The following is a 14,225-nucleotide window of genomic DNA, read 5'->3' on the forward strand; positions in this document are numbered from 1 at the left end:
TGGCTCTCCTCCATCCTCCCATCCCACTCGCTATTATACCTCTCAGTTCTACTTATGAAACCTTGTCTCCTCTCTGGTTTGCTTATATGTTTGACTTTCTCTCTCTTTCCTTCTTGGTATTGTGATCGGAGATTCTTAGTTCCCCTCTGCTGTCTAATGTCCTGGAGGAACATATCTAAACTGGGTCAGTTTTTATTGGGCCGCTTGCTGTCTCTGGTGATTGTACTTGTTGGAAACTTCCACTACATTTTCACTTGAAAAAAATTATCCCACTAAAGAATGCATGTTTTTGTTATAATGATTGAATCGTAGAGCAGCAATCACAGGGCAGGAGGAGAAGGGGGTGACAGAGGATTAGATGGTTGGATGGCATCACCAAATCGATGGACATAAGTTTGAGCAAGCTTCGGGAGGTGGTGAAGGACAGGGAAGCTTGGTGTGCCGTAATCAGTGGGGTTGCAGGGAGTCGGGCATGACTTAGCAACTGAACAACAACAAATAGGTCTGAAATAAGCAGAATGTGGCAGTAACTCTCATTTCATCTTTCCTTTCATCTCTTTATTCACAGAGAAATTGATATTTAGGTATATTTTATGCCCTGCAAGTTCTGGCCTTCTATCTTGAGTTCTTTATCCAAATGTAGGTCTTCATGGTATCCACTGGAATGCTTGAGTATTTTGTGTTTTGACTTGTAGTTGGTTTGTAATACCTCACATAAGTTTGTGTAGGTGCTGTGTTTTTATTTTTAGTTCAGGAATTATTTTCTTGTGTTTATCTCAGAGGATTCATGATGATGGGGAATTTAGTGGGCCTATTTTCCCCTTCAGTAGGATTTATCTTTTGAATTCTAGTTTCTGAATTTAAGTTTGCACTGCTTGAGGATCACAGGATTAGATTCTTCTGCTTCAGGGAGCAGATTGTGCTTTATCATTAGTTATTAAGCTATATTTTTATGCAGAGCAACATGCATAATTGATAAGATTGGTAGTGACTTGTTCACGGGTGGCTTGTAGAATACATGTTCTTTTATTTCAATGTGGTTTTCGGTTAACTAACCTAACTTCGTTTGTTAGGGAAAACTTCAGTGAACTTCCATATACCATTATCCAGCCTTAACAATTTTGACTCATGGCTGTTATCTTGTTTCAGTTGTACACCCACCATGTCTCTGCCCCTCCACCCTCCTTTATCACTGGATTTATTTAGAGCAGGTACCTGATGGTCATTTTGCTTATGGAATTTTGGTATGTATATCTTAAAGAAAAGGGCTATTAAAAATAAATAGCCACAGTAGCATTAATACAAGTTTCAATGAAAAATATTGAAGATAATTCCTTAATGGCATCAAATTAACAGCCAGTGTTTACATTTTCCCAGTCTTGTTTTTCACAGTTCATGTGTGTGAGTCAGGTTTCACATGAGGTCTGTACATTGCATGCAATTGGTATGTCTTAAATTCCCTTGACACCATAGTTCTCCCTCCCTACTCTCTCCTTTTTTTTCTTCTAGTTTCCTTTTGAAGAAACAGAATTATTTGTTTTAGGCACACTCTCTTTTCTTCTCTTTTCCACCATTCCCTCCCCCAAAGGTGTCGCAGGTAGAATTGCAGACCCTTATCAGGAAGCAACGTTGTCTGATTTCTCTTTCTGTGGGACCTGCAGCCGTTGATATTCATCACCCACATAAAGTCACTAGGGGTGGCAAGAATGTTTCTAAAATAACTTATATACCTGTGGAATAAGTTATTACTTCATTCTACTTGTTTTTCATGAAGCTTTTGTTCTATATTAAATAGATGTAACGTATCAAATTGGATGTGTTATCCACTTAATTTTTACTCTTTTTAGGAAGAGTATCTACCAAAGTCTTCTTCACTCTTTTTGCCCTGCTTGGCCTCTTCATCTGTTTCTTTGGACACAGATTCTGGAAAACAGGTATTTTGTCTAAAATAGTTGCTACTTACATGCCTCGTGGTTTTTTTTTTTTTTTTCCTGAAATGCTGCTGGGGAGTTTATGACCTGTAAGGAGAGTAAGCAACTTATTATCTCCACTGTTTCATTGATTTGTAGCTGGGGTATTTTAGTAAACATTTTACTGAATTACAGTACATTTTTTCTCTTTTCTCCACTAGGGAGTGCAAACTCCTCTTATTAAGCAGGGTATAAAGTTTGATTTGTGCATCCACCTTTATCAATTGCTAGAATGACTAGTTGACCAAAGATTACTAATTAGAAATCAGAATGTCTGTGTACAAAATATATGTGGATTTTGGTGACGGTGATGGACGTGGTTTTGCACAAATCAGGCTGCAAATCAGTGAGGTTGAAATGTCTGCACAACCCTGGGAGGTTTAAACAGCAAATGGGAACGCCACGATCTGCTCAGTGAAACCCAGTGAAGGGAGGAGAATATGAAATGTGCTTGTTAAATTGACTTGAATTCTTTGGATTACCTTTTATATAACTAACATTTGCGTGAGTGCTTAGTCACTCAGTCGTGTCCAACTCTTTGCAACCCCATGGACTGTAGCCCACCAGGCTTCTCTGTCCATGGGATTTCCAGGCAAGAGCACTGGATCACGTTGCCATTTCCTCCTCCAGGGGGTCTTAACTCTCCTGTGTTTCCTGCATTGCAGATGGATTCTTTACCCATGGAGCCTAATGTTTGTAGTTACTGGGGAAAAAAAAAAAAATGAATCCTTCATGTAATTCATTAACAGGGGATATAATGGTATTACAAGGGGAGAGTGAATGTAATCCTGATCTTAGGAAACTGTTTCAACTGATAAATTGTTTGAAACAGCAACTCCTTTCCTTCCATTGCTACCTTTTCTATCTTGATTAAGAAGAGAATATTGTGAAGAATATTTAATTGCTCAAAATGTAGAATGATCCTATAGTACAGAATTTAATTGTTAAGCTGTATGTAGAGTTTAAAAGATAAGGAAATGACAATCCACTCCAGTACTAATGCCTGGAAAATCCCATGGACAGAGAAGCCTGGTAGGCTGCAGTCCATGGGGTCAGGAAGAGTTGGACACGACTGAGCGACTTCACTCACTCACTCACTAGGTTTTTATGGTTAAAGACAGTAGTCAATGTTCATATTAAACAAGAGAGGATGAATTAAAAGAAGACATAAAAGTCACATTTTGCTTTGGAATATATTTTTTTAATCTTTCAAATCCTATTTTTGCTCATGTAATGAAGGGCTCCCAGGTGGCGCTTCCACCTGCCGATGCAGGAGACACAAGAGATGTGGGTTTGATGCCTGGGTTGGGAAGATCCCCTGTGGTAGGAAATGGCACCCCACTCCAGTATTCTTGCTTGGAAAATTTCATGGGCAGAGGAGTCTGGCAGGCTGCAGTCCATGGAGCCACAAAGAGTAGGACATGGTTGAGTGACTGAGCACAATGAACTGAAATCTAGTGTGTAATTTCAGATCAGATACAATAATAAAAGTACTATTTCTGTTTTAAATTGGAACTATAAATATACCAAACCAAGCTATGAAATTAGCAATTAACTGATCAATTGAAACTGACCTATATACAAAAAATGTATCCAATAGTTAATACTTTAATTTGTACCCATTTAATAAGAACATTTACTCCCAATGACGTCTGAATTTTTCCTTCCTTTTAGATACTTATTTCTTTTCTTTGAATGCCCTCATGTATACATTCTGGGAACTGAAGAATGTGTTTGTAGATTAGACATTTAAATTGCATTTACTAACCATAGCTTTTTTTTTTTTTTTTTTTTTGCTTTCTTGATGGTCTGCTACTAGAACTATTCTTTATAGGCTTTATCTTCGTGGGATTCTTCTTTTATATACTGATTACAAGACTGACACCTATTAAGTATGATGGTAAGTGAACATAATATAGTTTGATGGAGGTTCAAAAAGCAAGGTGCTGTGTTTGCATCCCTTGTATAGGTTGACCAGTACTGAGCGTGCTATCCTCTTATGTGTGTAAAATAACTGGCCACCTATGCTCTACACATCTTTTCTGAACTACTCCTTCAAACCTTCTCTCCAAGGTTTTTAATCTGCATGGAGAATTCCTTGGTACTCAGAGAAATGAAGGGCCATGTGGATTATAAGCCTGTGTTCCAGCTATGTGGTATATTGACAATATGACATTTACAACAGAGTGTTAGGATTTTCTTTACCTCAAAATAAACACAAGCCTCCTTCCTTGTCATGTTGAACAGAATCCTTGTCACCCCTTCTTCCACAGTCCCAGATAGAGGTTGTACCCAACCATGCCTGTCACTCATCCTCAGAGGCTTAGCTTCCCGGCTGGTTTCCAGTCTCAGACCCTCCCTAGAGAGGGCCTTTCCACGCTGTTTTCATGGCACTGCTGATGCACCCTTGGTGCCCGACCCAGAGAAAGGGTAGTCTAGTCTGGCTTTGGTAACGTTAGTGTGTCTGAGCATGCATCTGAGAAGCTCTGATTTAACTGTCCATCCGCTCCCCTTGTGCAGTCCGCCTGATTGTGACAGCCGTCGCTGGAAGCATCGGTGGAATTTTCTTGGTAGCTGCTTGGTGGCGATTTGGAGTCCTTACGCTCTGCATGCTGTGTGTTGGACTGCTGCTGGGCTTCCTCGTCGCGTCAGTGGTTTTCTTCACTCCCCTGGGTAGGAGATCCATTACTCATGTTATGTGTGTGCAGTTCATTGTCAGACTTTATTTCACCTTTCCAGGACACGTCCCCCCCCACCCCACCCCTTGTCAGGGATTTGGGGCCTCTCCTGAGAGTTCTGGAAACTTGCACTGATAATGCACCACTTTAGGGAAAACCAGTCCCAATAAGAATCCCCCTTTCCTCAAAGGCGCCCTATGTAGATGAATTCTGGAACATCTTCAGAGGTTGCCTTGGACCTGCGTGTCATAGGGGTCTGTGTGTATTTCTGTTGGTTGAAATTAATGGAGGTAAAGGGAATTCTTTATATATGGCAGAACAGTGGTTTTCAGTTTTTAAAACCCTGCAACTGTTTCTTCAAGTGAGTTTTAAGCAGAAGCCTGGTACAACCCACAGATAAATTGGCACTACTCTGATGGCAGCTGAGCCAGGGAGCCTGGTGCTCTGTTGCCAGTCTTCTCTTGTACCCCTAACCCCTGCTCCCACTCCCTGCAAGCCCTGAGTGTTCCTGAGGTACCTACTTATAGTCATCCTAGCCAGTAACACAGGGATGGTTTGGGGGTTTTAAATTATTCAGTTTCTATCCATTTAAAAAATCTAGGTAATGTGTAAGTTAACTCAAAAGGGAGGAAAGATTTTCCTTTTAACCTTCTAGGTTCTTTGGTTGCTCTAATAATTCAGTTGACATAGGACAGATTACTAGGAGAAAACCAAATTTAATTCTGTAGCACTGGAGTCCCATAAAAATAGAAGACTCAAAGGCAGTCAGGCAGTTGAGGCTTCTCTGCCATCCTGAGCTAAGAATTCAGATGGAGTCTGAGGCTTCAGAGAGGTGGAGGGCACTTCACAGGAACATAAGAAGGGTAGGTGTTTGGTAACCAGATGTCTGCCATTGCAGATAGAAAGCTGTCTCTGGTAATTGCTTTCATTCTGGGCCAGACCTGTGATCTACATTCTTTTAGGCAGTAAAGGGAGAGAAAAGTTTCCCCCAAATCTGCTGGGTCTTGATTGCCTTCAGCTCAAAATAATCCACATGCCAAAGGGGCCCATTCTGGGGTGCCTGTTCTGCTGCCCTTCACTCTGTAGTTATATGATAACTTACGTTTCTTCAGTGGTGAAAATCCTCCTGCCAGTGCAGGAGAGACAAGAGAAGTCGATTCAGTGCCCGGGTCAGGAAGATCCCCGGGAGAAGGAAATGGCAACCCACTCCAGTATTCCTGCCTGGAGAATCCCATGGACAGAGGAGCCTGGTGGGCTACAGTTGATGGGGTCACAAAAGCCAGGCACAGCTGAGCGCACACACACTATACATAAAATAGATAAATAACAAGGACTTACTGTATAGCACAGGGAACTATATTCAGTATTTTGTAATAAGCTATAATGGAAGATACTTCAAAAAAGAAGGGTATGTGTGTGTGTGTGAGTGGGTGGGTAGGTGTATAGCCGAATCAGTTTGCTGTACCCCAGAAACTAACACGACATTATTAATTAATTATATTTCAAGAAAAAATAAAATTTTTAAAAAGGGTGTCTATGGCCAGAAGTACTCTACTAGGTTATTTTTTACTTCTAATAATGTTTAGTTCTTTTATTAAAATTTTTTAGATCAGAAAGAATTGGTGACCTGTGTATTTACTGACGATTCCAAGGCCCTTTGCTCTGATTTTAGCAAACCTATAGCCAAGTTCATTCCAGGCCCCCTTACAGGTAGCTCTTTATCTACCTGCAAAGTAGCATTGTTTAGGTTCGGCTAAATCATAGACTCTCAGGGATGTTTATTGAAAATGCAGATTCAGAACTCTACTCTAGAAGTGCTAAACCAAATACTATTTAATGAGCTTCCTTTTTGTTAGTCTTTAGAAGATGGCGGGATGGTGGATTAGAATCTTTTGTAGTTAATATGTTGAACTATCTTATTTTTAGTAGTTAATGTATGAACTATCTCATCCCTCAAGGACATTTAGGGTAAGTGTGACCTTAATTAGAGTGGGTACATACTCATATTTCTAGCACTAAAATTTGGGAAAGATTTGGTTGACTTCTAGATTTAGTGAAATTACTGTTTTTCACTTTATTATGTGTCTTCTGAGTGGGTCAGCCTTCTCATGCCTGGCATCATAACTACTATTGTTAATCTCTTGTATTCCTTTTTTTAAAGTCACATGTGCATGTTGTGAAGGATAGCATTGGTGAACTGGAGATATGATCCATCCATTCACCTCACTGAAGCATGGTGCAGTTTGCTTTCTGAGAATATGGGGTCTCCAGGTCAGAGCCCCTCACTAGGGACCTCCAACTCTTTCGGGATACGTGGGTCTCAAGATACAGGGACATCTCCATTTGGACTGAGGGATGGTGCCAGTGTCAGTATTAAATAACTGTCAGATTTACATTTTTGTTATTTAAACATAATTTATAATAGAAGTGCTAATATATCCATCCTGGGTCACCCCAAGGTGCACTGCACTTTAGAGAAGGGTGTAGTAGGATGGATTAGCTCACATCTTAGCTAAATGATCAGCTCACATCTTTCCTGATGCCTGAGAAAAAGTTACATCTTCCAGTGTACAGTGGGTAAACAGGGAATGCATTGATGGTCAAAATCGACTGAACAGAATTTGCTTCTTATACGGGATTTCATATATCATGTGATCACTCTGAATGCCATTTATATTTTTTACTTCACAGTACAAAATCAGGGAATTATAGAAATTTATAGCTAGAAGGGATGATTTGAAGCTTGGAGATAAAGTGGTTCAACCTTTTCATTTTAAGGGTCAGGAAACAGGCCCAGCATCACAGCTGGTGAATGATAGAGCTTGGGCTAGTCCAGCCTATTCTAAGTTATCCTGTAGTAAATGCAGAGCATTACCAGCTTGATTTTTCCTCCTACCCCTCTACTTTCTTAGGACACATCCTTCAAAGAGGATTGTATTGATAGTTAAGTGAAAAGAAATCAATTCATTTCATAGTGCCTGTTTGTTCGTTTAAACCTTCGGAGTATGTCTATGTTCACATGTTGAGAAAATGAAATTCCAGTTGGCGAACCTGTTGTTTACTCCTGATTTCTTTCTGCTTTTCCAGGAAACCTAAAGATTTTCCGTGTCGACGCAGTATTCTGGGTGACCTTCTCTTGTATAGCCATTTTCATTCCAGTGGTTTTCATGGGCTGCTTAAGAATAGTAAGTGTTTCATCAGGTCAGGATTCACCCTGTTTTCCTGGGCCTTCCCTTGTTCACTTATTGCATCATTTTGCATTTCTTTTCCGTAGAGACAGCTGTCTGTCTGTATCAGATGATTGATTTTGAATAGCCTTGTTACTGTGAAAGCAAGAAAAGTTCTTGTTACAATGATCACATTATTTTTTCCAGTAAGTGGTGCAGGTCATCACACTTCTAACAGCAGGAGCAGAGAAGGTAGGGCTTATGGTGATGCAGCCACTTGATGGATTGTTCATTTCTGCTGTCTCTCCAGGAGATTCTTCATCTGCTTAGAATTTATTATTGAAGTTATTTCAGCAGGAAGACCTTTTCTATGACGAGGGACACTGTGTTTTATGAACCATAGGTGTTGAAAAGTTTTTTTCAGTTTATCTTCTTTTTTCCATAATTTTTTAAATTTATTTTCCAGCCAAAATAAATTTTAAAAAGCACTGGGTCTTCATTGCTGCAAGTGAGCTTTCTCTAGTTGTGGTGAGCAGGGACTTCTTGTTGCAGCATGCAGGCTTCTCATTGCAGTGGCTGCTCTTGTTGCTGAGCACAGGCTCTCAGACGCTCGGGCTTCGGTAGCTGTGGCATGTGGGCTCAGGAGTTGAGGTTCCCAGGCTCTAGAGCACAGGCTCCGTAGTTATGCACGGGCTTGGTTGCTCCAAGGTATATGGGATCATCTCAAATCTGGGATTGAACCTGTGTCTCCTGCCTTGGCAAGTGGATTCTTTACCACTGAGCCACCAAGAAAGCCCCTAGTTTATCTTTTCAGGTAATCTTTATTCAGTTCTAAGATTTGGTCCCTTTTCATATGCCCTGAAGGAGCAGGAGTGATTCCCGGCTCCTCAGGGTTGAGGCCAGTGATGAAAGCTATAAAAACTATTATTGTTCTACCAGAGGTGATGCCTAAACACTTCTGCTTTTCCACAGCTGAACATACTGAGCTGTGGATTCATTGGCTCCTATTTGGTGGTCTTGGCCGTGGACAGTTACCTGTACACAAGCCTTTCTTACATCACTTTGAACATACTCAGGAGAGCACTCCATGTGGATTTCCGCAGAGCTTTCATGAATGTGCCTTTTCAAACGAACGGTAAGACTCGAAATCCAAGAACCAAGTCATGGTCAGGTAGGAATATTGGCTTACCTGTGCTAACAAGAGCTCTTCTAACCAGATTGAAAGAAGGTTAACGGGCCATAAGGAGGAAATTCACACCATGCAGATGGTATTAGAGCCCTGTGTTAATGATTACTTATGATCACAGGAGCAAAGAATTTAAATTTGTAAGGTGGCTGAAATTCATACTTCTAAAAATCTAATAAATGAACTTATTAAGAAATTTCGAAACCAGGATTACTAAGGTTTATCTAGTCATTCCCGGTTATCAGAAAAAGGCTGAGAATAAAGCTGTTTGGCACCTTATGAGCTGAGGGTAGGGTGAGGGGTGAGAAGGACAACCTGATTTTTTAAGTTATTCCCTTGTTTCCTTCCTATGAAGAAGCACATAATTTGCTAATAAAAAGAGAAAGTGGTTTTCAATCAGTAGTTGTGTTTTTCCTCAATTGTAAGAGTCGACCCATTAAAGATTTTCCATTAAGTTTTTGAAGGAGAAAAATGATTACTAAATCAAATGTTCACAAAGATTGCAAGATATGTTGGTTTCAGAATGTTAAAATAGGGAGGATGGTAAAGCAAGACCTAGAACTGAAGTTATAGAAGCATGATTGAAATTGTTATGAATATTTAAGGTCAGCTTTTTCCCTCTACTCTCCTGAACCTGCCCTCATTGTTTAAGAGGTTGATGGTAGAGACCTTGAAATCCACGTGTCGTAGAAGTGGATTTTACTGAAAGCTCAGTACAATTTGTTGAATCTCTTCATGCATTTCTATATCTACTCTATATGAGTGGGGTGGGGTCCCATACAGGATGGAATGGGGAAAGAAGAGCATGGTGGTCTCTGATGTTCCACATTGTATGTCTGTGAGATCACTGCCTTTCCTCTCCACTCTGGAAAAACACAACAAACTCTGCCTTTGAGCACTATCCCTGTAGTCATAAGATACTGGAATGCCAAGGCTCCAAACAACTGATTCCTTTATAACTCTGTCTGGACTTTCAAATGCCTGTAGTAGGAAATTCCTATCTTGAAATGTAAAACCATAGTTTCCTTGCTTATTCCCTGGCTTGTAAGTGAGGAAGTACACATATATTTGGACATAGTCACCATAAAGTGTAGTATTTAACTGAGAAAAGACGATACAGATTGAGGCTATAAAATGTCTTAACATCTAGTGATCAGTTTTAAAATACAAGAGTTCAGACTGTGCTTTCTACTGTTCTGTAGACTTTATTGTCCTGGCAGTATGGGGGATGCTGGCTGTAAGTGGAATTACGCTACAGATTCGAAGAGAAAGAGGGCAGCCGTTTTTCCCTCCCCACCCATACAAATTGTGGAAGCGAGAGCGTGAGCGGAGAGTGACGAACATTCTGGACCCCAGCCACCACATCCCTCCACTAAGAGAGCGACTCTTCAGCCAATTAGCCCAGATCAAAGGGCTCTTCCAGAGGGAACAGCCAGCGGGAGAGAGAACGCCCCTGCTTCTGTAGATGCCAGAATGCTTGGTCAGGGCAATATAGAAGTACAACCCAGGTACCATCTCAGGTTCAGTGATGCTGCCTGGCTGCTTCAGCAGTCTCTGGGGCAAATCTGCTAAGAAACCGGCTCTGCATCTGTGCTTTGTACAGTACTGTGGTCTCTTTATTGAAAGAGGGTAAGGGCATGCCTGGGAGATGACAATAATTCTAAGTGAGAGTGAGAAAGGTGGTCATAATGTTGGTGGTAAGGAGGTTTTTCTTTATTACCAAATGCTTAAGAAATTACATTTTTGATTTATAAGCTATGTGTCAACTTACTCCATTAAGTAGATACACTTTTTAAAAAATTAAAAATTAATTTTTGTTCTGTAAAGCCATGGTGGGTTTTTTGTCTTCTGCTTTTTTTTTTTTTTGTAACTTCTTGAACAATTCTCTCACCTAAGTCTGTCTAAACTTGGGGACCAGGGCACGGAGGGCAGTTTTATTTAAATAAATTTTTATTTGCCACTGTGTTTGTAGTTTTGGGGATTTGGTATCGCACCTTTGAACTTCAGAGTACAAAGTGGGGAGAACTAACTTATTTTCTGACTACAAGCAATCTGATTACTTAGTTGCACATAAATATCATATATTATCAAAAATTACCCTTTTGTTTATCTTTGTGATAAAATACATATTTACCCTATCGATCATTTTTAAGTGTATATATAGTTCAGTTGGTACTCCTCATCTTTGCCCTTTATTGCTTAAAATAGTAATTTAAATAGCTGAAATATTTCAATCATTTGAAAAGAGGTCAATTTATGTAGATAATAAAGTTCTTATATGGATGACTTATTTATATTCCAGATAAAAAATTACTTTTTTTCCTTTCAAAACCTTTTAAAATAGTTTTGACAGCCGATTTCTAATTTAAACTGCATTCAATGACATATAAATTGTTTTATTTTGGGGAGATAAATTGGCCCCTAGCTTCATCTATAGTCCCATTAATAAAGAAACCTTTAAAATATTTGCGTTTTGTAGTTCTTTCTGCTAAATTAGTTATTAGAGCATTGGTACAACTTCAAAAATATCAGTATGAAGGCTTTGTCCTATCTGTGTTGTGAACTGGTGAGGAGAGAGAAAGGATTTAGGTGTTGAATAAAGCTGCTTTCAATGAGGGCCCTGGATTCTGTAAGAAGAGTCCCTTCAGTTCTGACTTTGTTGCACCGCAGGAAAGCGCCCAGATGCCCTGGGCCGCATCCTTGCTCCTTGTGGCCTTCTAACAACTGTCAGAGTCTCTGCCAGGGTTCTACCTTGTATCTGAAGCTGGTGACTGAGATGCCTGAGTAGCTGTGAGGTTGGTTATGGTTGCCCTACTCCTATTTGTGAGTTAACCACTATTTAAACGATGCTGCTTTTACCGGTTTTTCAATATACAATAGGTTTTTGATGCTTCCGGTAACTGGAGACTTTTCAGCTTTGCTCTTAAAAGTGTTATGGAAAGGCTGAGACAAAATGAAAAAAAATGTATAATAATTTCTTGAATTGAAAAGTTGAAATTACACAGTGTTTGTTTGCTATGTATTTTGTAATCTTCACTGTTTATATAACTTCAAAAAACACTTGAACGTGAAGGAAAAAAATGTGGGCTTTTTTATGATTCACCATAGAGATTCTGTATTTTGCTATTTCATAAATTCTAACAAAGTGACATAGAATATTTGTGGTTTTTTTCTATACATCAAAATGTCTGCCAGTAAAGATTATAAAGACAAAACATACTTTCTTGGAGGGGGGAGACAAATTGTTTAAAATTTTTCATGGTAATTTGTGAGAAATAAGCCAGTTTGTTTAATTTTTTAATAATAAGTACCTATTTTGAAACAAATGCAAAAAAGTCTCATTATTATAAAATTCTTATAAAATTTTTATCATCTGTATTTGTGCAAAAGTAATAAGACATGAGGACAGTTTCATAGCTATAAACACAAAAGTATTTAACTTGGGCAAATAATTCTTCATTTCAAAAAATCAGTTTAACAGCAACAGAATCACAGACTTAGAAAACAAATTTATGGTTGTAGGACAGTGTTGGGGGTAGGGGGTAGGAAGGTTGAAGGGGAGGTATAGTTAGGGAGTTTGAGATATACATGTACACAGTGCTATATTTAAAATGGATAACCAGCAAGGACCTACTTTATAGCACAGGCAACTCTGCTCAACGTTACATAACAACCTAATTGGGATAAGAATTTAAAAAAGGAGACATGTATATGTTAAAAAAAAATCAGTTTAAGCATAAATGGAATGATAGGAAATGAAGGAAATCTGGGGTATTGTGTTAAAGCTTATATCCTTTATTAGAAGGAAAGCTGTTGTCTTTAATGCATTAGTTTGTGTTGGTGTCATTAGCACTTTAGTTGGGTCAAACAGAAAAATAATAATGTTGTCAGAAACTTGTTTCTACCATTTAATTGTTTTAGTTCTGATTAACTTATTATGGATTAGCTATTAGGTTGCCAAACCACAGCAGCTAACCAGTGCTATAAACCTGTTGAGTTCTATATAGAGTGGGATAGAAAACTGATTCTAACAAAGAAATTGCTACAATGTTAGAGCAGGAATGGACTTTAGATACAATAATATCTGATCTTAACATGTAATCATGTTATTTTGTACTTGAGGAAATTCTTAAGGAGTAAATTATATAAAGTCACAGTTATCAAATAATAGTGCCCAGACCAAAACTTGAGAACTCACTATCCAAATGTGCTTTACACTCTTATTGTGATGAAAATGTGAATCATTGATTTTTTTTCAATTTTCTTCTGTTGTTAGTGAATTCTTAGGAAGCTCCTATGCTCCTAATATTGCCATGATCTCTTCTTCTAGGAAGGTGTTAATTTTGCACAGTGAAAACATGTTTTTCCAAGTTATGGTCATGGACCATTTTATACTCATTATAAAGTATATAATAGATATTTAGTTTCCAATTCCATAAGTATTTCACCACAGCAGCATTTGTAGTGAATTTTTTGGTGTCAAGTTCACTCCTTGATGATGTACTTGATACCTGTTGTTAACCTTCATGAAAACCCTAGAATTCTTTGCTCTCATTTCCTGAAAACTGTAGGCTTTCCCACTGTGATGTTCAGTCCTTAGGAGCAAGGCTGCCTGTGTTTTCCTTTTTGACATGCACTGAATTTCGTGCCACGCACCCAAAAATTACATGTTGAAGCCCTTACCTGCCAGTATTTCAGAGTGTGACTATTTGGAGAGAAGTGAAAAGTGAAAGTGTTAGTTGCTTAGTCGTGTCTGACTCTTTGGAACTCCACAGACTGTAACCCACGAGGCTCCTCTATCCATGGGATTCTCCAGGCAAGGATCCTGGAGTGGGTTTCTATGCCCTCCTCCAGGGATCGAACCCAGGTCTCCTGCATTGTAGGGTTCTTCCACATTGCAAGCAGATCTTTACCGTCTGAGCCATGGGGGAAGCCCATTTGGAGAAAGGGCTTTATTAAGGAGTTAATTAATTAGGTAACCGAGCTTCCCAGGTGGCTCAGAAGGTAAAGAATCTGCCCACAATGTGGGAGGCCCTGGTTTGATCCCTGGGTCAGGAAGATCCCCTGGAGCAGGAAATGGCAACCCACTCCAGTATGCTTGTCTGGAGAATTCTGTGGACAGAGGAGCCTTGTGGGCTAAAGTGTTAACACTTTCACTTAGGTGAAAATGAGGCCATCAGGGAGAGCCCTTAATCCAATCTGAAAAAGATTAGAACATACAAGG

The 14,225-nt window shown here is 39.3% G+C and overlaps 1 protein-coding gene across 1 annotated transcript in view; it reads left to right on the forward strand.

Annotated features, from left to right (window-relative positions):
• Positions 1-11,943, forward strand: part of TM7SF3 (transmembrane 7 superfamily member 3) — a 45,167-nt gene extending 33,224 nt beyond the window's left edge. Inside the window, exons 7-12 of the mRNA XM_018048381.1 lie at positions 1,848-1,934; positions 3,790-3,870; positions 4,491-4,643; positions 7,736-7,833; positions 8,788-8,950; positions 10,204-11,943. Coding sequence (XP_017903870.1) covers positions 1,848-1,934; positions 3,790-3,870; positions 4,491-4,643; positions 7,736-7,833; positions 8,788-8,950; positions 10,204-10,466 — 845 coding nt within the window. The 3' untranslated portion in view covers positions 10,467-11,943. The remainder of the gene's footprint in view (positions 1-1,847; positions 1,935-3,789; positions 3,871-4,490; positions 4,644-7,735; positions 7,834-8,787; positions 8,951-10,203) is intronic.

This window comes from Capra hircus, chromosome 5 (genome assembly GCF_001704415.2).
Source record: "Capra hircus breed San Clemente chromosome 5, ASM170441v1, whole genome shotgun sequence".
Taxonomy (NCBI): Eukaryota; Metazoa; Chordata; class Mammalia; order Artiodactyla; family Bovidae; genus Capra; species Capra hircus.